The sequence below is a fragment of the Falco biarmicus genome, chromosome 1 (assembly GCF_023638135.1).
Source record: "Falco biarmicus isolate bFalBia1 chromosome 1, bFalBia1.pri, whole genome shotgun sequence".
NCBI classification, from domain to species: Eukaryota; Metazoa; Chordata; class Aves; order Falconiformes; family Falconidae; genus Falco; species Falco biarmicus.
Window position 1 is genome coordinate 72,262,143 of NC_079288.1, and position 18,275 is coordinate 72,280,417.

The 18,275-nt window shown below is 45.1% G+C and overlaps 1 protein-coding gene across 1 annotated transcript in view; it reads right to left on the reverse strand.

Annotated features, from left to right (window-relative positions):
• The window catches only part of LIMCH1 (LIM and calponin homology domains 1), a 181,386-nt gene that overhangs the window by 19,099 nt on the left and 144,012 nt on the right, over nucleotides 1-18,275 (reverse strand). The window contains exons 20-24 of the mRNA XM_056351247.1: nucleotides 14,429-14,650; nucleotides 4,975-5,068; nucleotides 2,447-2,619; nucleotides 1,687-1,792; nucleotides 505-579 (exon numbers count right to left, since the gene is read on the reverse strand). Of these exons, the coding sequence (XP_056207222.1) occupies nucleotides 505-579; nucleotides 1,687-1,792; nucleotides 2,447-2,619; nucleotides 4,975-5,068; nucleotides 14,429-14,650 (670 nt within the window). The remainder of the gene's footprint in view (nucleotides 1-504; nucleotides 580-1,686; nucleotides 1,793-2,446; nucleotides 2,620-4,974; nucleotides 5,069-14,428; nucleotides 14,651-18,275) is intronic.

An 18,275-nucleotide genomic window follows, 5' to 3' on the forward strand; every position in this document is an offset into this window, starting at 1 on the left:
AGCACAGTATTAACTAACTCTACCAGTATTAACTACTCTACCGCTAGCTAATGCCATCTACTTCTGGCCACAGACTTTAGCAGTTTTTGGACACCGAGTGTTACCTACCTTGATCTACTTTTCCCTTTGTGATTCAGTGCAAGGAAGGAAAAAGCACAGCAAAGCTAAAAGGATGGGACTACACTATTCAAGAGCCACAGTTACGAAGAGAACATTTGCCATTTTCCATCCAAACGTCTTTGGAAATTAGGCTGATTTAAAGAAATTAATGAAAAAGTATTTATAGGCAAGTGATTTCATTTGGGTGCCTGAAACCAGAGCATCACAACAATGTGCCACCCAACAGCTCTTTGTCAACTGTGCAGCAGGAATAGACACTTTCTACAAAAGCGAGAGGTAGAACAAGTCCCCGTAATCATCAGCTTTCACCCCAGCCCCATGTCTGGAGACACCTACGACTGGAGGCAGCAGAAGGGCTGAAGCTGGTCTTAGCGCCGCATTTACCTGACTGCGAGAAAAACTGTGAGCGCCGCCAGTTGTTGCGAACCCTAAGCGGAACCGTGGCCCCGCGGGGCGGCTCTGCAGGCAACGGCACGGAGACAAAACAAGAAACAGTGTGGTCAAAAGGTGATGACGGACTCTCAGACCCGAGCCACCTCAGCCACGAAAGGGGTTTTGACTAGAGTCACTTCGGCCCACGGCAGCTAGTCTACAACGCACCTTCAGATGACACAGCCTGCCTGTATTTAAATGCTATTTTTGTGACATGGCACCTGGCCTTACACGGGAGCTCTAGCACACTAATGTCAGTCCAGGGCAGCCACCCCTTCAAGTCTGCATGGTGCTCACATTCATTCCTATTGCAGACAGAGGTTTTAAAGGATTTTGTGATCCTTTCGGCGCTGTACGTGCTGTGAACACCAGGGAGCAGCCAAGTGTTTCAGCATCACTCAGAAAACGGGCGACAGACCTACAGTCTGTTACTTGATGTTTGGATTCATTCATGCCTAACACAAAACCATACTGCTCTCAAAGCCTGTTTGGAATGCGCCTCTCCACTTAAAGCAAGCGAGACTTCTATTCCTTTCCTGACAAGCCTGTTTTCCACAGCAGATCACCTTCAGTAATTTCAATCTTGAAAACACTAGGATAATCGGTATACTACCTATACCTAAACTATCAACCCAGTAAGTTCTTAGCGGGAAGAAAACTTCAGATGATCTTTCTCTCTTTCTTTCATGATACCTACATATATGCATCTCTAAAACTGAACAACCAAACATTATCAATCTCAAGGAAAACTTTGTCATGAAGGCAAAGAAAAAAATGTTCTGATTTGCAAGAACTCGTGATAGGCACAGGTCAAATTCAGGGATGTGACCAGGTCTGCGTATTGTTCATCCACGAAAAGAAGCTCCACATGAGCAGCTGAGTGCAGAATCTATCTCCAGAAAATTTTATTGTGAGATAAAAAATAAAACCAATTGCTAAACCCTTTTCATCTGTGAGCAGCAGTACTAATAAAATATAATACTCATCGACATGATACAGCTTTTATTGCTAGGCCAGGTAAGTGCATTTTGGCTCCAAAACCCTCCAGGTCATTGATTAGGCACTTCTCCCTAAGCACCACACACACATATTCAGTTACTGTCTGGCTGAGTTCTCCAGATGCTTTTTGCTCACCTTGTAGACCAGAATTCTGCAGAGTAACTTGGCTGGTCTCGGGTAGTTTCTTTAAAAGTGGCAATACTACAGTCCCCTCTTGTTCCAGGGCTTTGGGTTTCATCACCTGTTCATTCATTTGGGAGCAGAAAACAGAATTAAAAGATCAGCAGGTTCAATCAAAGGTTAGCTTAAACTCTTTCTACTTATTTTCTGAATCAACTCAAAGATGAAGCCTCCATCTCCAGAATTACATGGAGTTGCAGTACTGAAATCCTGGAAATAACTGGTAGCTGGGTTTTTTTTGACATTCACACTATCCTGTATACCAAAGCCGATCCTAACCCAGGACCAACATCTAACTTACCTGACAGAGCAGTATGGCCACGACCATTTGTCACCTCTGCCACCACCTGCACTTGCTCAGCACTTCAACAGGACTAGAGGGTAAGCTCCACTGCCTACACCTTCTGGGTACTCGGCCCTGCCAACACACGGTGGGACTGGGGTTTGCAGGTTAAATTCTCGTTTCTGCTCCAGCCAGTTTACAGGTTCAAATGCTACCAGCAGACACTGGGGAGCTCCTTTGGAGGGGGAACCCTCTGGTGACCATAGGATTTGCCACAGAAACCATCCTCCAGGGTCATTCCCTGGCAGATTGTTTTGAATGAACTCCTGAGGTGACAGTATATAGCTAAAACTCCAATTTGCACAATAAACATTTATCTGTGAGATTTTTTTTTTTGTTTTGTTTTCCACTCCCTTTCTTGCCCGTACATACCTCTGGCACAACAGGGAGCTCTGCTTCCTTCTGCTGCTCCATTTCAGGTTTCTTCACATCTTTTTCACTTGAAGCAGCTTCATCTGAAGGGACAGGACTGGGAAAAAATTCTAATCTCTTCACAACAGGGCTGGCACAAGCTGCAGTTGCCTTGAATTGCTTTTGATCTGAACCTAATCCACACATGTAAGAGATAATATTGCAAGGTTAAAGTATTTTTTTCAAATTAACTGTTGACCTATTTCTTACAATCCAATTTCTTACTGGATACACTTTGAGCCTATTTACTGGATGTTTTGAAAAAATAATCTTACAGGAAAAATTAATCTCTCAGAGAAGACAAGGCTTCAAGAGTGAAATTCATCTGACAAAATGTAGGTGCTTACACTTGACTTGGGCATCACAGGACACCCTTAGCAGTCAACAAAGCCAGAGAGGCAGTTCTTGGGGAAGAGTCACCCAAACTATTTCAGATGCTCCTCTTTGGCCGAGATGAGCTGTCACATACGATGTGCCTACTGAGGTACAGATCTCCGCTGAAGTTGCGTGATGAATCCTGTCCTAAGATGCTATCCAGACAAGGAGCTATACCACAGTTAACAAGGTCTCGTCAGCGCTGGAGGATATTTCAACTTGCCTGTTTCCACTAAACCATGTCAGTCAAGCATCAGACAGCCAACAAACTGTGCTAACAGGAAGCCTTGGACTGGAATAACCTAGTTGTCATTCAGTTCTTAAAAAACCCTAACAAATTGATGCTGGTTTATGGGAGAAGGGACCAGGAGTGCACGGGCCTACAGCTGAGGACTGTGACAGCTAAACTACTGTCAGCTCGTAGCACCATTGGAAGCAAAGCAGTTGCCAGCATCCCAGGTAGTGCATAAGCACCCAGACATTTCTGTAACCTCTTAAAGCAGAATCTCAGCCCTGTCCCCTCTCCAACCACGTCAGCAGTGGCAACTTCTGAAAGTACCTCTTTGACAGGCTAGGAGAGTGAGCTAAGAGATGCACCCCCAGGCTCCGCTAAGAACACGCACACATGCAGAGACAGGAGATGCTGCTGCCGCCAGGCAGATGCACACCACTTTGTAGCAGTTCTCACGCCATTAGTGGCGCAGGGGTCACAGCATGGAAGGATCTGGCTTGCACTGAACAGCAGAGGAGGTTGCTCATTCTACAAGAAGGTCACAAAGTTTGGACCACATCTATCCCTCCAAAGCAGGTATAATGAAAACCCACGTTCCTTTATCATTTCAAGTTTTACAACGCTATCTCAGTTTTGCTTGCCAGCCAGTATCACACTTTGCTACCAATAGTTAATGTTTAGCATTTCCCACAGGTGTGGAGCCTGACACAAGGTGGCTTTGTGATTTGTAGGCAAACACCACCAGCTCATCACTGCTGACTCTTGAGAGGAGAATTCGCTTGGTTCACCACAAGATTGCAGCGTCTACATTACCGGCCAGGTGCAATTCAAGATTGTTAACCTCTGTGCTTTGGCATCTACCAGCCAAAGCAATTAAGTCAGCTAATGAGCCTTTGCGAACAGCCCATGTGCTGCAGAATCTTGTAGCACATCCAGAAAAGGCTGGATATGCTTCTAATCTTGGGGGAATGGTACTCCATTGATGTTTGAGGCCAAAACTCAATTGTCTGTCACAATTATCTTCAACAAATAGGGGCATTATGTTTGCATACCAGCTACAGTCAGAGACCTCATTTAAATACTTGCTTCACACAGTACTTTTTACTTGACCCATACCAAGCTGAACTTTGACAGACCCATTTTAAAAAACGAACAACAAAAAAGAGCATGAGCTTAGTATGATAGCGGGCAGTACATAAAACACGTACTCAAAGGTAACATTCCAAAAATATCCTTTTGAGGAAAACAGCTTCATATTTTACCAGAAAATTCCTTTCCCTAGATCGAGAATCATGCATGAAAGCTTTAAAGCAAAGCATCAGGAGTGTGCACAATACTATTTAAAGCCCCTACGAGGACTGAGGTGCCCTTCCTCATTCTCCTTCCCCACTTCTTAAATGTCTTGGGGTGGGGTGGGGGTGGTGGGGAGGAGGAAGCATTGAGGAGGCGCTCTCACTGCTGGTAGCTCCTGCCCTGGTTGCCTTCTGGTTACAGCCCCGCGGCACCAGCCTCCCACGCACACGCAGGCGCTCGGGTGGGTCAGTTCAACCACGCCGGGACAGAACAGCCCGGGCTGGAAGGGACCTGGGAAGATCACCTGGTCCCACCTTCCAAGGGAAAGGGAGCCGAGCAGAGCCTGCCTAGCACCCTGTCCAGTCACGCCTTGAAAACCTCCAGCCGTGGGGACCCTACCACATCCCTCCGGAGGCTGCTGCAGCGAACGATCGCTCCTAGCACGAAACGTCATTCCGCCGCCGGGATTTCTGACACCTGCGTTTCCTAATGAGGCCTCTTGGTGCCGCTGCAGGCGCACTCAGGGTCTCCTGCCGCGGCGGGGTAAAGCCCGGCCCGGGCCGGGGCAGGGGCGGGGGCAGGAACCCACCTGGGGGGGGTCGCGCCGGGCCGGCCCCGCCCGCGCCTCCCGGGCCAGCTCCAGCCTGCTGGCGGGCGGCGCTCTCCGCGTCCACCGGGGGGGCCTGCGGGGAATAACAGTAGAAACGCAGTGAGTACAGTGGAAATACAAGTGTGGGGCAATTCCTCAAGGCAGCGCTCGCTGCTTCTTCGCAATGCGTTTGAACCACAGCGCGGCAGGGAGCGCGTTTCGGAGCAGTACGTGCTGCTCGGGTGTTGCATCCCTGGGCTTTAATCTCCTTTTCAACCCATTCAGTAGCAGCCATTTATGTGGTTGGTTTGGAATAGCTCCTACAAGCTTTTAAAACTGTAGGATATCTTGGAGTGTGTTAGCCGGAGATAAGCATATGTTTCACCCCTAGTTTCCTTTTCCAGAATAACACAAAAACGTATGCATTAGTGAATACATAGCACATACTAGGGCTTGAAAAGTGGCAAAGTAATTAAATACTTCCTTTATTTCACGGTTGTCTAAACAATCTGTTATCTGAAGGGAAAAGCCAGAGTCAGTATTAAAAGTAATGAAATACTTGAAACGCTATTAAGAGATGACTGGAAAAATATGGCAAGACCGTATCGAGCCAGTAATTCACATGCCTTTGAAAGGCCATCTTTCTGGCCCGGGACAGGGCTGCTGCTGAGCTACAACCACGCTGTCAAAACAGGGGTAGCACCGCAGCTGATCTGTTTAGCAGCTTCCACCATACATCCACTTTCCTAGTAGACAAATCAAGAAAAAACCCGCGGCAAACTGATCAGCTACTGCACAACGATTCTAATGCATGAAAGATCTAGAAAATGGCAAATCTGACAGAGGAAAATAAAAAAACCAGACTACTTTTAGAAATAAAAGGTGATGTATTTCAGAAATAGTCTGTTGCAGACTTGCTTTCCTGTCTTCCCCCCACCCTTCCATCTCATCAACAGCTGCAAGGGAGGAAATCTGATTAAATTTTCCCTTTTTGGGGGCAGGATTCAGACCACCACTTTCTAAACTGATTCTGTTTCCCACCCCTACAGCCCGTCATCTGTCTGTGCCCCGTGAAGAGCGGGGCTGGGCTCTCACAGCTCGGTCACTGGGCACGTCTGCTGGCAGTGCTAACAGCCTACTAACGCCCGTGGACACCCTTTGGCTCCAGAGAGCTTTTGGCAGAGCTCGGGAATCCCTGCCTCTCCTCCTCTCTGGAGGGCAGGCATGCTCTGGAGACGGGCAGGGAATGTGTCTGGGAAGATGCCCTGTGAGGAAATGGTGTGGACCAGCTTGGGACTGTGGCCAGGGGCACTGACCTGGGCAAGCCCAGCGGGCAGCAAGTAGTGCTGGGAACAACACAAGGAGCCCGTGGCTGCCAACAGCTGTGCCGCCACCTCACAGCAGGGCAGGCGCCAGATCGCAGCCATGAGTTTCTAGAAGTGGCAGCATGTCTCCTCCGGCGCCTGCTGGGGCTGGCTGCCTGCCACCCTCCCCACTGCCCGGCGCTTTCTGCTGCACCCTCACCTTCACCCACCCTCACCCCCTGCCCCAGGCAAGGCACGGGGACACGTCCCCCACCTGCCTGAAAGCGGTTCTCAAACTAGACGAGGCAGAAGGTGAAATACGCGCTCCAAAAAGGCAGCACGGATAGTCTGAGGACCTCCTCTCCCCCAGGTCCACCTGTGAGCAGGCCTATACCAAGAGAAGACGAAGCACAGAGCTCCCCCTCCACGCGTCACGTGCTCCCAGGAACGGTCACTGGAGATGAGGCACAGGCTGAAAAAAGGCCCCAGAGAAATGCTCCAAGGACTGCAAGTCCTGTGTCAGAGATTTGCCCCTTGCCATGCTGTTGTTCTTTGCTCCTGTATAACCCACCTTTCCCTTCCTCAGCCCATCTCGACACCAGCCTGTTCTGACTGGAAGACCCAGCAGAAGAACACTGCAACTAAAGGAAATGTTCCTTCAGCTTCAGTTCTGGCTCCTGACACAACAGCAGCCAGGGGAAAAGCTACTGGAAACCTTTTCCAGCCTTGCTCAATGCAGAAATAAGTGTTTTTTTCTCCATGAGGACAGCCAGGATAGTGTAACAGACTGCCCAGACAGGTTGTGCCATCTCCATCCTCAGAGTTTTTCCAAGACTCAACTGATCAAGCCCTCAGCAACCCAGTCTGACCTCATGCCTGATCCTGTTTGGAGCAGAAGACAGCTAGAAACCTGAATTATTCAGTCATTCTACAACCTACAAACCTCCCTGAACAAATGGCTATTATGGAGAGCTCAGGGTCTGCCCTAAACAAGGTAGATTTTAACTGGAAAAGCAAGAGGCACCTACACGACAACCCAACCTACTGCTCCAGAGCATAAGCCCTTCCAAAGAAATTGCTGCAAATTTCCATTATTAATGTTTATATTGCTATTATTTTTGGTAAAGCAATGGAATTCACCCTCCACTCTCAAAAAGCAACCGTCAAAACTGAATTATTTTTTTTTTTAAATCAGCTTTAATTTCAACCTCAGAGGCTTTAAAGCTATGAACAGTGATAAACTGAGGCCGATATAAAAAGTGTTGAACAGCATTACGTACACACAGGGAAGTCAAGTGCTGACGGCAGCTGGAGTTGGGGAAAGAGCACAGCCTTACTGGCCTCTCAGAGGGTTTTAAAAGCTTGGCGAATGCACAGACATGATGCACTTGTATCACCTCTGGGTCTAGAGTTACCTCAGGAACCTAAACACAGTGCTGCATCATGTAGCTATCCTGCACAATCTACCTATAACCTATATCCAGGAGGTTGAACCAGGTATAGACATAGATGTTATTTATAGAAATTCTTTTAAAGAGGAGTAAAAAAAAAAAAAAAAAAAAAAAAAAAAAAGCTACTGCTTGCTGCAGGAAAATTGCATTTTGCAATGGCATGCATTGGCATGCAGAAATTCTGTTCCTGTTCACAAGACTTGACTCTTCCCCCTCTGCTGAGCAATTAAATGCTAGCAACACAGAGCTAAAAATATAAAACTGATTAGTAAGTAATTTATAAAAAAATTAAGTCAGCTTCACTAGGGAACTCTGTCATTCCCACCATATCTAATTCTATTTATAAGACCAAGTAATGTAATATTATCTGGTATTTTATCCACAGGTATATACACTTAAGAAAATTCTTGTACTGATACTGCTGATAAAATGTCTTCTCTACCACAGACTACCATCATTCACGTTTCATAAATATTTTGTAATCGAATGATGATGTTATTACTGAACATGCAAAAAGGCATACAAACATTTCATTGTGCCTAAGAGGATCGTATTCTGACATGGACACTGAAAAAACAAACAACGTGGCCAGTGATGTTTCTGAGGCATTTCAGAGGAGCTCTCATGCTTTGGGATGAAGAACCCACACAGCCTCTCGACACCACCCTACTGCAGCCACACGCATTTGTGTGGGCCGAGGCATCATTCTGCAGGATCACAGAGCCACTCCATATGCTGGCTCTGCTGCAGGTGCCTGCAAGGGAAGGTCACACAACACCTGCTTGTCCACCACTACAGGCAATGAAGCCTGCGAGGAAAGTAGGAAACACCTTGCTGCATAGGGGCTGTGGTTATCTCTGCCCCCAGAACAAGGCTGGTCCCATTAAATCCTGAAAACCGAAGAATGCTTCTGCTTGGACTGGTGTTTTTATTACCCCATGCATCTAGCTACTCAGGAGTTAAAGTCAGCTTCTCCATTTAGGATTTAGAAGCCTTAGTCCACGATGGAAAGTTAAATATTGATTGCAGTTGCAGTTACGAGCACATCAGTAACAGAGGACAAAGCAACACCTCAGTTCTGCTAACCAGGTATCCATTTAACAAAGACACAGGCACAGCTGACTAGACAGTGTTATCAAACACCTATTAGGCAGGAAAATTAGTTCAGTTTGTGTCAGACAGGATTTTTATCCCATGAACTAGGGTATCAGTCCAAGTATTTCTTTAATGAAGACCATGCAAGTCAGAAACAGCCACACTATCGCTGTGGCAGAACTTTACACCCTTATAAAACCCTAAAAATACACAACTAGGAACCCCTAAAACACCGAACATCACAACTACTACAAGAATTCAAACTCCAAAGGAGGTTACAGTAGAACTTTATTAACCCTTATTGTAAATTAAATCAAAACATAGGTCAGTTAACACTACTTGTACACAAAATCACATGAAATACTGTTATTTTCTATGAAAACACGACAAAACAAGCTCTCTGGAACCAGAAAGAATGCAGAGATACCAGGAAGAATCATTTAGAACTACAGTTTTAAATGCTGTAAAATCACTCAGGACTGAAATTGGTTGCAGTATCAACAGCCACATGTAGAAATTGCCTGACACATCTTTCAAACTTCTGTGACTGAAGTTCTATACATATCATTGACTTCAAAAATTTTATACAATGATCTCCTCATCAAATCTAGCATTTTCTGTTGCTGTGAGCAGTAACAGTGGCATGACCTTGGGCTGCCACAGCTAAGTGCCTTGCATGCTAAGCCAGCATAGTACTACAGCCAGAACACTGCTCTGACACATTATCTGCCTCACCTGGCAGTGTATAATGCTCTGCTCAGGCCAGCTATTAGAAACAAAGATCAGAGTGGATCAGTAATTGACAAAGAAGCCTTGAAAGTGTTGCAAGAAACAATGTTAAGTATTCCTGCTTGCTATTTTTCTGCAGTTACTGCTCAACTCAGATGTAAAATAAGCTCCTGCCTCTTACAGACACTGAAAAGGTTTCTGGAGGACAGGAGACATGGACGCCAAGTTCGTAACCAAATCCTGAGCACAGTTCCCTTCTAGCTGCTTTGAACCTTTGCTGCTCTTACTTCTCATCCTAGAGCATTTTCCCTTCACGTAGTCCAGCCCTTCACACATCTTCCCATGCGTGGTTCAAGGCAAAGCTGTCAATCGGGAACAGACGTACTTACTCTACAAGTGTTTCTTGTAATGAATCAAAGAACAAAGACTTGTCCTACCAGATATGTACAAATCAGGATTTCAGCCCTGCTCTCCTGTAGTTTGGCCAACAATCCTCAACCACAAGAAAGCTTGTACTTTAATCTCAGTTCAATCAGTGGATTTTTGAAGATGAAGGAGAGTGTTACTTGGATATAGAAAACAAGTTTATTTTGTGCCAAGCATGCAGTGAGTAGAAATAGACAAGTTTAAGCTAGCTAGTGAAAAATTAAAAGAAAGCCAAAATCTCTCTCTACCATCACCACCTTGCCCTGATCTTTTTAAAGTTGCTGTCTATATTTATTTTTTTCTTGGTTGATCACAGCAAAGCTATAATTAGAGCTATAACAAGCCAATAATTTTTAAATGCTCATACAAAGATTGGTTAAAATACAGTGATGTCACTCACTGACAAATTAATCCCCCTACACTACAATCTGCACAAATATTTTTTTAAAATAAAACATTTACTTTGCCAACTTCTGATTCAAAGAGCTAGAGGATACAACTTCTCAGCATTTTCAATGTGCACTGCTGTTCTGTGTAATGGAAAGAAAACACAACCTAATGGCTGACAGGTAGAACCAGGGTGAGCAGACGATTCTCACATTATTGCTGGCATTGCCGCTGACTGATCAGTCAGTCCTTGGACCTTTGTCCCAGTTTTTCCAGCTGCAGTAAGAGAGGTGTGCTTTACCTACTGCCTCTCTTAGCAGCACATAGCTCCACAAACACCGGGTAGGATATTTTCGTCTTGCTCATAGGTTAAATTTATCCTTTCTAGCCTGAAATCATAGGCAAAATTTCACATGCTATCATGCTATTTTGAATAAAGTTAACTCTCTTGTAAAATCCCCCCCCCCAATCTAAGTACTTTACCTATACACTACAGACACAAGTATAGTTTCTTGATAATATTTTTCTTTACCAGCCTCCCTACCTGCTGCAGCTTTTTGCATCTCATTTCATAGTAGATTTAGGCAGGAGTTACATACGTTTTCCAATCAGTCTCTGACTGCCAATCATTATTTGATTCACATATAGATGAGGTTCTTCTCTGTTAAAAAGACAACTGACACTGAGGTCTCACCCATACAAAATGATCCCTGCACTCCTCTAGCTCCCCAAAACCCTCAATCGTATTAGCGTTTTAAGTGGTGCAACCTGACTAAACCGTTTTCCAAACTGCAGGCCAAAAGAGCCGTTGAAGTACAGTTGCACAGACTCTTCCCGTATTACAGACAATGCCTGAGGCCAACTGGACAGATTTAGAGCAGAGCTACAGAGCTTCAAAGGGAAGCCTGCCAGGCAGAGAGAAGACAGGGCTAGTTCATTTGACAACTGAACTGAAACAGCAGGGGAGCAGCCCTAAGAGGGACGGAGGAGGAGCAAGGGGCATGCAAAGAACAGGGGGAGAATCAGAAGGGGAGGACAGGAGGGCCAAAGGTAATGTATATATGAAAAGGAACATATATTTCACAAACGAGACTCGGCAGAAAATGAACGAATAAAATACAAAAACGAAACAAATCTCTCAGCAACTCCAGGGGAAAAAACCCTAGAAACAGCATCTCCTAACAGACAGAGGAACTAGTGCCTGTGAATCTTACTCAGAGCCTGGGAAGGACATAGCTAACAAAAGCTGCATCAATAAAGTAAATAAAGGCAGTGAAAGCAAGTTTAGAAAAGCCTTTGAAAACATGCTCATTTGTAAGTTTTCTCAAGGCAAAAGAAACGTAGTTGTTTCTTCCACTCCAGACAGCTCTGCTTCTTCATCTCAGCTGCTTTGCTATGCCTGTTTCTGTTGTCTTCTCCTCTTCTCCTAAAAATTCAGTAGGGTTAAGCATCAGACAAAAACTATAGCCCTGTTTTCTCCTTGTGGGAGGTGTTACAGCGGCAGCTTCAGAAGGTTTTCTTACTTCCAAGAACGTGTGGCTTGGAAGCCCCACCCTGCTGGGGCAAAAAGCAACCCCCTTCTTCTCCTCTGGAGGGCTCACAGTGACAACTAAGATATTCATCATCCTACCCAGCAAGAGGCTATGTTTTATGGCGAGCGGGACAAGCCCAGGAGGCTCTCTTCCTTCCTAATTTGAATTTCCAGCCTTCCTAGGAGGGGTTATGCCTTCAGAGAAGAGTTTAGCATTTCAGACTCTGCAGATGCAGGCTTGCGTTAGCTGTCCAGAAACTGAAGTAAAATAGGTACAGGGAGAAGCCTGAGTGAAGCGAGTCCAGCGTAGCTGTGCAGTTCTTGCAGGCCCCCTGATCGCATCCATACCGAACTGCCTATAGCAGTGCTGGTCTGTGCCCCAGCTCACACAGTGAAGAAGCCAAGCACCAGCACCATGCCCCGTCTCTGTAACCTGGCATCTAAGCCCTTCCCATCAATGCACCAGGGCATTTCTGCATGCTCAATAGCTAAATTACTGCCAATGCCTTACACTAAGGCCTGGGGACGTGGAAAATTAAAACGAAGCAGCTGGGTAAAGAGAAGCAAACATCTAGGAGGAACAGACCCTGTAATCTTATCTTAGGCTGGCAAATTCCCTTCTAGCCACAGGCAGCTCTCCTTCTCTTCCCCCCTTCATCACGCTCAGTGCATTCTACTTGTTTCCCCATGTAAGATCGCCCTCAAAGCAGTCTGCTCTCCTTGCTCTGCCCTTGACATGCTTGACACATACCTTTGCTTGAAGCTGAAGCGCCGGGAGTAATTATGATGATTTGCATTACCCAGTCACATTATTGATGAAATCATGAAGCTAGCAATATAAAACTCTTAGTTAGAGCAAAGAAACTCTGTCAATAGCACCACTGGAGTGCACATGCATTCTCTCTAGATGGCTTCATCACTTAAGCGCACTCAAGCTTACAAACCAGGAGGTATTCTGCAAATGTCAGTCACCAGGAATGTGAGAATTCAAACTCTTCTGCTTCCTTTGCCAATATCACCATGAGGGCTAAGACACTGGAAGCAGAAAGCAGCCACAGAAAAATCTGTGTTCAGCTGGCCACATCATCCTCAGAGCTGTAGAAAGGAAAGGATGAGAGGGCATCAAACAGGTACAAACACCCCCAACCCCTAACAGTGGCTTCTATTTCTGAATTTCCTCTCAACTCTTCTACAGCTATACTGGTCTGGAAATTGTAAAAAAGGAGACAGTAACATGTTCAATTGGCTACTTTTCTGATTGCCATTGTGCTTCTAATCCTAATCTTACAGCAAACTGAGGCTTTTCTCTATCCTCCAAACATTCCCATTACTAGCTCTCCCATATCAGACAACACGCTTAACTAGCTTTTCCCCTACAGCCAATTCATTCTGACAAGAGCAGCCTCTGCTCTGCCATCCCTGCCTTCCTCCCTGCAAATCATTCACTTTGGACTCTGTACTAGCTCCCTCTGACACGATCAAGTCCATGCTCACAGCACATCCCAGCTCCCATGCTTGCTGCAGGCTCCAAGGCTTGGTTGTCCATGGCCAGAGACTGGCAGAAGCAGGGGGGTAAGTCGCAAGCCCTTTGGCATGAATGAACCACCACTCCCCAGGGCAGATCCCTGCCTGCTCCCTGTTACCCATCTGGCCAATGCTTGGATGAAATCTGAGAAGAAAGCAAAAAATTATCATACTCCAGCTCTCACCACATCTCCGATTCTCTTTGTTGTTACACAGAAAGTAACAGCAAGAATTCCCTCTCCTGCCACTTGTTTGCAACCCTTTTACATGCTTTTATTTGCAGTCTGGTCCTTGTTTCTTGTGTTGTTTTTACTATCTACTTTTATTACAGTTTTGTAGCATCTAGATTCCTGCTGCGATACGCTCTAGTTTTATTCCTGCATTTTTCTCTGGGTAAGAGGGGGAGTGAAAGATGAAAAGGTAAAATTAATTTTTTTCTTTGATAAGGCAGTTAAGAAGCACATTGGTCCCTCTGAGCATTTCAATAGCTTATCCCCTTTTCTAATACTTCTGAGAGAGGAATGAAAGCTGAATGCTCAAAACTGCCAGCACATCCACATGCTCTTCTTTGAAAATTGAAAACTGAGACTAATTATAATGGCTCGCAGAGTCCAATTATGTTGGTGATCTAATCAGCTAACATCAGGAGAAGCACTGAATAAATCTGCACAATAGCTGGGGGACAGAGTCCATTTCTCCCTTTCTCCCTGGCCCAGCACATTTAATGCATGCTTATCAGCTGCATGACATCTGAAAAAAAAAAAAAAAAAAAAAAAAAAAGGCACCGACTGCAAAAAGTTTTTTGAATCTTTCCCTCCCATTTCTCTACCCACATCCCAAAAAAGAAGCCTTTAATTTACAAAGGATTTTTTTTTTCCGGGTCTGGGCACACCCTCTTGAAATAAAGCAAACATAAGCACTTGGATTTCATTAGTTTGTGATTAAATATGTTATGAGACAGAAAATTGGCAGAGAAAGTAAGGCTGGTTTGTTCGTGTTGGTCTTACTGTTGGCTCTTTGTGCACACTCTGAGTGGCAGGCCTCTGTAAACTGAGCTCAACACTTGTGGGGTCCTTCTTCAACTCTACCGGGGGCCTGTCCCCTCTGGCTACTTCATCAAATTTCAGAGATCTGCTTGGCGAAGGAGTAAATATTACTGTTGTACACTCTTTATCCTTCTCTTCCACGCCGTTGAAATTTTCTCCATTGATGCTGACTTTTCCATCTACCTGCGAATACAGTTAAATAAATATGCTGAGACAATTAGCATTCAGAGGAATTTAGGAAATTAGGATTTCAACATGATACTACAATTGTTGACACAGTCTGTGCTGTAAGTGAAGGTCAGAGCCAAGCACACATTTCATTCAACAAGCCAAGAGAGAAGAAAACCCTATTCCAGGTGGGTCATAAACAAAATACAGACAGGCAGTAATAGCAATTTTTCTGGATTCCCTGAGTTCCCAGATTTCATTCTCCCAGTAACATACAGGCACCTTCTGCATGCATCACAGATCAATGGAGTTTAAAAGAACAAAAAAGATTTATGTCAAATTTAGATTAAAACTGTTGGGTTTTGCATTGCTTCATGCAGGAGGCAAGCAGGTTCCCCAGGACTAATTATGCTGATGAACTGCTACGCACCCTGACTAACGCACCACAGTATTAGTAGACCATGCTTCCTGAAGCACTGTCATGTGAACTTTGAAGGGTCAGGAGCAGCCGAGTTCATTCACTTGTTTCTTTACTGTTTTTAACAGGGAAGCAAGGAACCAACAAATAAAACTGGGCATTCCTCCTTCTTGATGAGGCGATAAAACAGATAGCTGCTTTCCCAGAAAATGATTTTATGCGGTCTCCACGAAAAGGAGAGTGCAGAAACAGTTTAACTACTTTGTTCTCAGGGTCAAGCTAGCTCCTTGGTGGGCACATATTCCCACTTAGAAACCCTTAAGCAAGGATGAAAACACAAAATCAGCTCTAGCTTCTTCCTCTGCACTGATACAGCTTCCTCTTGGGACTTTAATACTTTGTAATTATGTTCTGAATGGAGGTGGCATGTAAAGACTTCAGTTTGGAGGGCTGTTTGTAGAAGCCATGGTATACATGAAAAAAGTCTGGCTACAAAGAACTCAGAAGCCATTCACCGTAAGAGGGCCCAGCTGGAGAGAGACCAGGAGAGGACTAGGTATCAGTAACACCATACTGCTCCTGCCTAGCTACAGCACAGATATTTATAGGCTTGTCAGCAGAGGTGAGTTTTAAATAGATTTGAAGGAGAGCTTTGTTACTCTGTGCAGAGATCCTTACTTGCAAAATGGTCATCATGGAGACAACGCAAAGGTGAGGGAGTAAATATGGACAGTCTTCTCTGCTAATCATTGGACTTTGGGGGTATAATTGGCATAGGTCAGTGATTTCTTAGAGAAGCTATCCGGGATATATATTGTGAGTAGTCATTTCAGGTTTCTCCACAGGTATGGGATACTCAAAAAACACACGTGAAAACAAGTGCAGAGGTAAGACACACCATGGGACCTTCTCGCTTATTTTACTGTTATTGAAAACTGATGCAGCAAGTGTCAAAACTACTCTATCAAACTGAAACACAGTTTAAGACGACGAAGTTCTTCCCACCTCATCCTCCTTGCCCCACTCTTTATTTCATCATTTAATTATCTTCAGTACTTTACTTTTAGGTAAACAGCTTGGGTACCTCAAGAGAGGCATTCCAGCTTAGTATATGCCACCAGTGCTAAGCTGAAGGCAAACTCCTCCCATTGACTTCTTGTATACATGCATCCAGAGGTCTGTTCTCTATCTGAGGGTGATTAACTAAGGGGCCATCTCCAAGCTGCTGGGCATCCTCAGCTCTGACAGACGTGCGTGCGTGCGGGGAGGTGAAGGCAGTTAGCACCTCGTGCAATCAGCTCCCTGGGTCTGCAAGGGTTTTCACCCCTTCTTACAGATCTTACAGATCAACAGGTTCCTTCTCTTTCCTCACTGATGTTATCCACTCAACACAGTAGCACTCCTAGGGTTTATTTCCAAATGCAAGTGTGGGCAGACACCGAGCCCCAAGTCTTCTGGGATTGTGTGCTGGATTACCTACTAGAGAGGCAGGTCTTGAAAGACTTCAGAAATAAAAGAGTCAGGAAAACATTTGCAGGCTGCACCATCCATTTTAGTGTCTCTGTTTAGACTAAGACATTTCTCTATTTATATTAAGGAGGAAAACCAAATGTTTGAACTATCAGGATAGATGTCCTGGCTGTAGAGTTAAACAAACCTACTCCTTTCCTTCTGATCTGGAGCAAGTCAACATATTGTCACCTGATCTGGAGCAAGTCAACATATTGTCACCAGAGCTGAGAATCATTGACAGACTGGTGTTTCAAGGGAAAATAATGCTACAGCTACATGTGCTAGGGAATGATTCCTACTGAGACAAACCACATTCTTCCACATCAAGTGAACAAGATCTAGACAGACTTCTAGTGGTGGGTGGTGGAGGGTAGAAGTGTCCGTGGGTTAGTTTCTCCCCACATATGTGAACTATATATGCATTAACGTGAGGGTGATACACACATACATCTTGGTTCTCTGAGGAAAAAAGTGGCATGGATCAGAAAAGATGATTCACTGATGTCTAAAATGTAAACTCTAGGTGAATACCAGCTGAAGTATAGGAGAAATAGAAATTACCAGTTTCACATTTCAACTAGGAAACATGGGGGGGTCCACAGGAGCTGGGACAGACTTCAAGGACCTAGACATCACAACAAGCTTTTTCACCATCTATACAAAGCTGACTTATTTTTAAAAAAGTAAACAACCTGAATATACATGGTAGCAATGCTACTGGGACATCAGCAGGCTGCAGGGACCCTGCATGTCACTAGCGAAGTATCAGATAGCAATGGCAGACACAAGAAGACTCAAAACTCTACAGGCTGGGGACACCCACGCCAGTAGGCTTTGCACTGCTTAGAAGGCTACAATGAGACTTGGGGAAGCTCCAGTCTTACTACAGGCACTGTGAGAAGCAGATTTCTTCAAACCTGACTTATTTGGCCTGTTCTCTCTAACACGCCCAACTTCATTGCCTTCATCATTGGTTCAGTATCTTATTCCCCTTCCCCACATCCACCCAGGCCAAAGATACACTCCTCAGGTTTCATATCCCAGCTTCTATCTCTTCTTCTATCCCCTTCCTCCACAAAACTCATAGCCGGCTCTCTATTCCAGGCAGCTCTGCTTTTGTCAGAGCTCTCTTACTTCTTTTACTCCCATGATCTTTGCACAGTTTTTGCAATCCAATGCAGTCACTCGCCCTCTCTCACCAACAGTCCCCAGTTACATGGCTGCCCCAGTACCAACTGGTTCCCTTAAACCTGCATGGACAGCCTGCATCCCCTCTTTAAGCCGGTGAAGCAGCTTTCCACATTCATCCCTGGTGAGAAGCATGTTTAGGACAGAGAGTATCATTGGGCAAGCTGGGTCTTGACTCTGAGGGAGTAGGGGCTCTCCACACTAATACACACACGCTGCAGTGTCACAAAGGCTTATGACTTGGCCGAAGGGGACATGCTTGTCTGGGCATGGGGAAAATCAGATCCCTGACACAAAAGCCAGTTCAGGTCTTGCTCTGGAAGTCAGGGCCTCCACACTCCCTGCCCCTTCCCTTTTGTTTAAAAACAAAAAAACCATGACAACATGCTCTTTCCTAACCTCCTTCTAAGAAAAAGCCTTGCTTCTTTCTTAGAGATCCCCCTTTCCCTGTCTTTTCCCAAACAAATTTAGCCTGAGAAAAAATGACCAGCAAAAATATTCCATCCTAAACAGGTCAAGTTT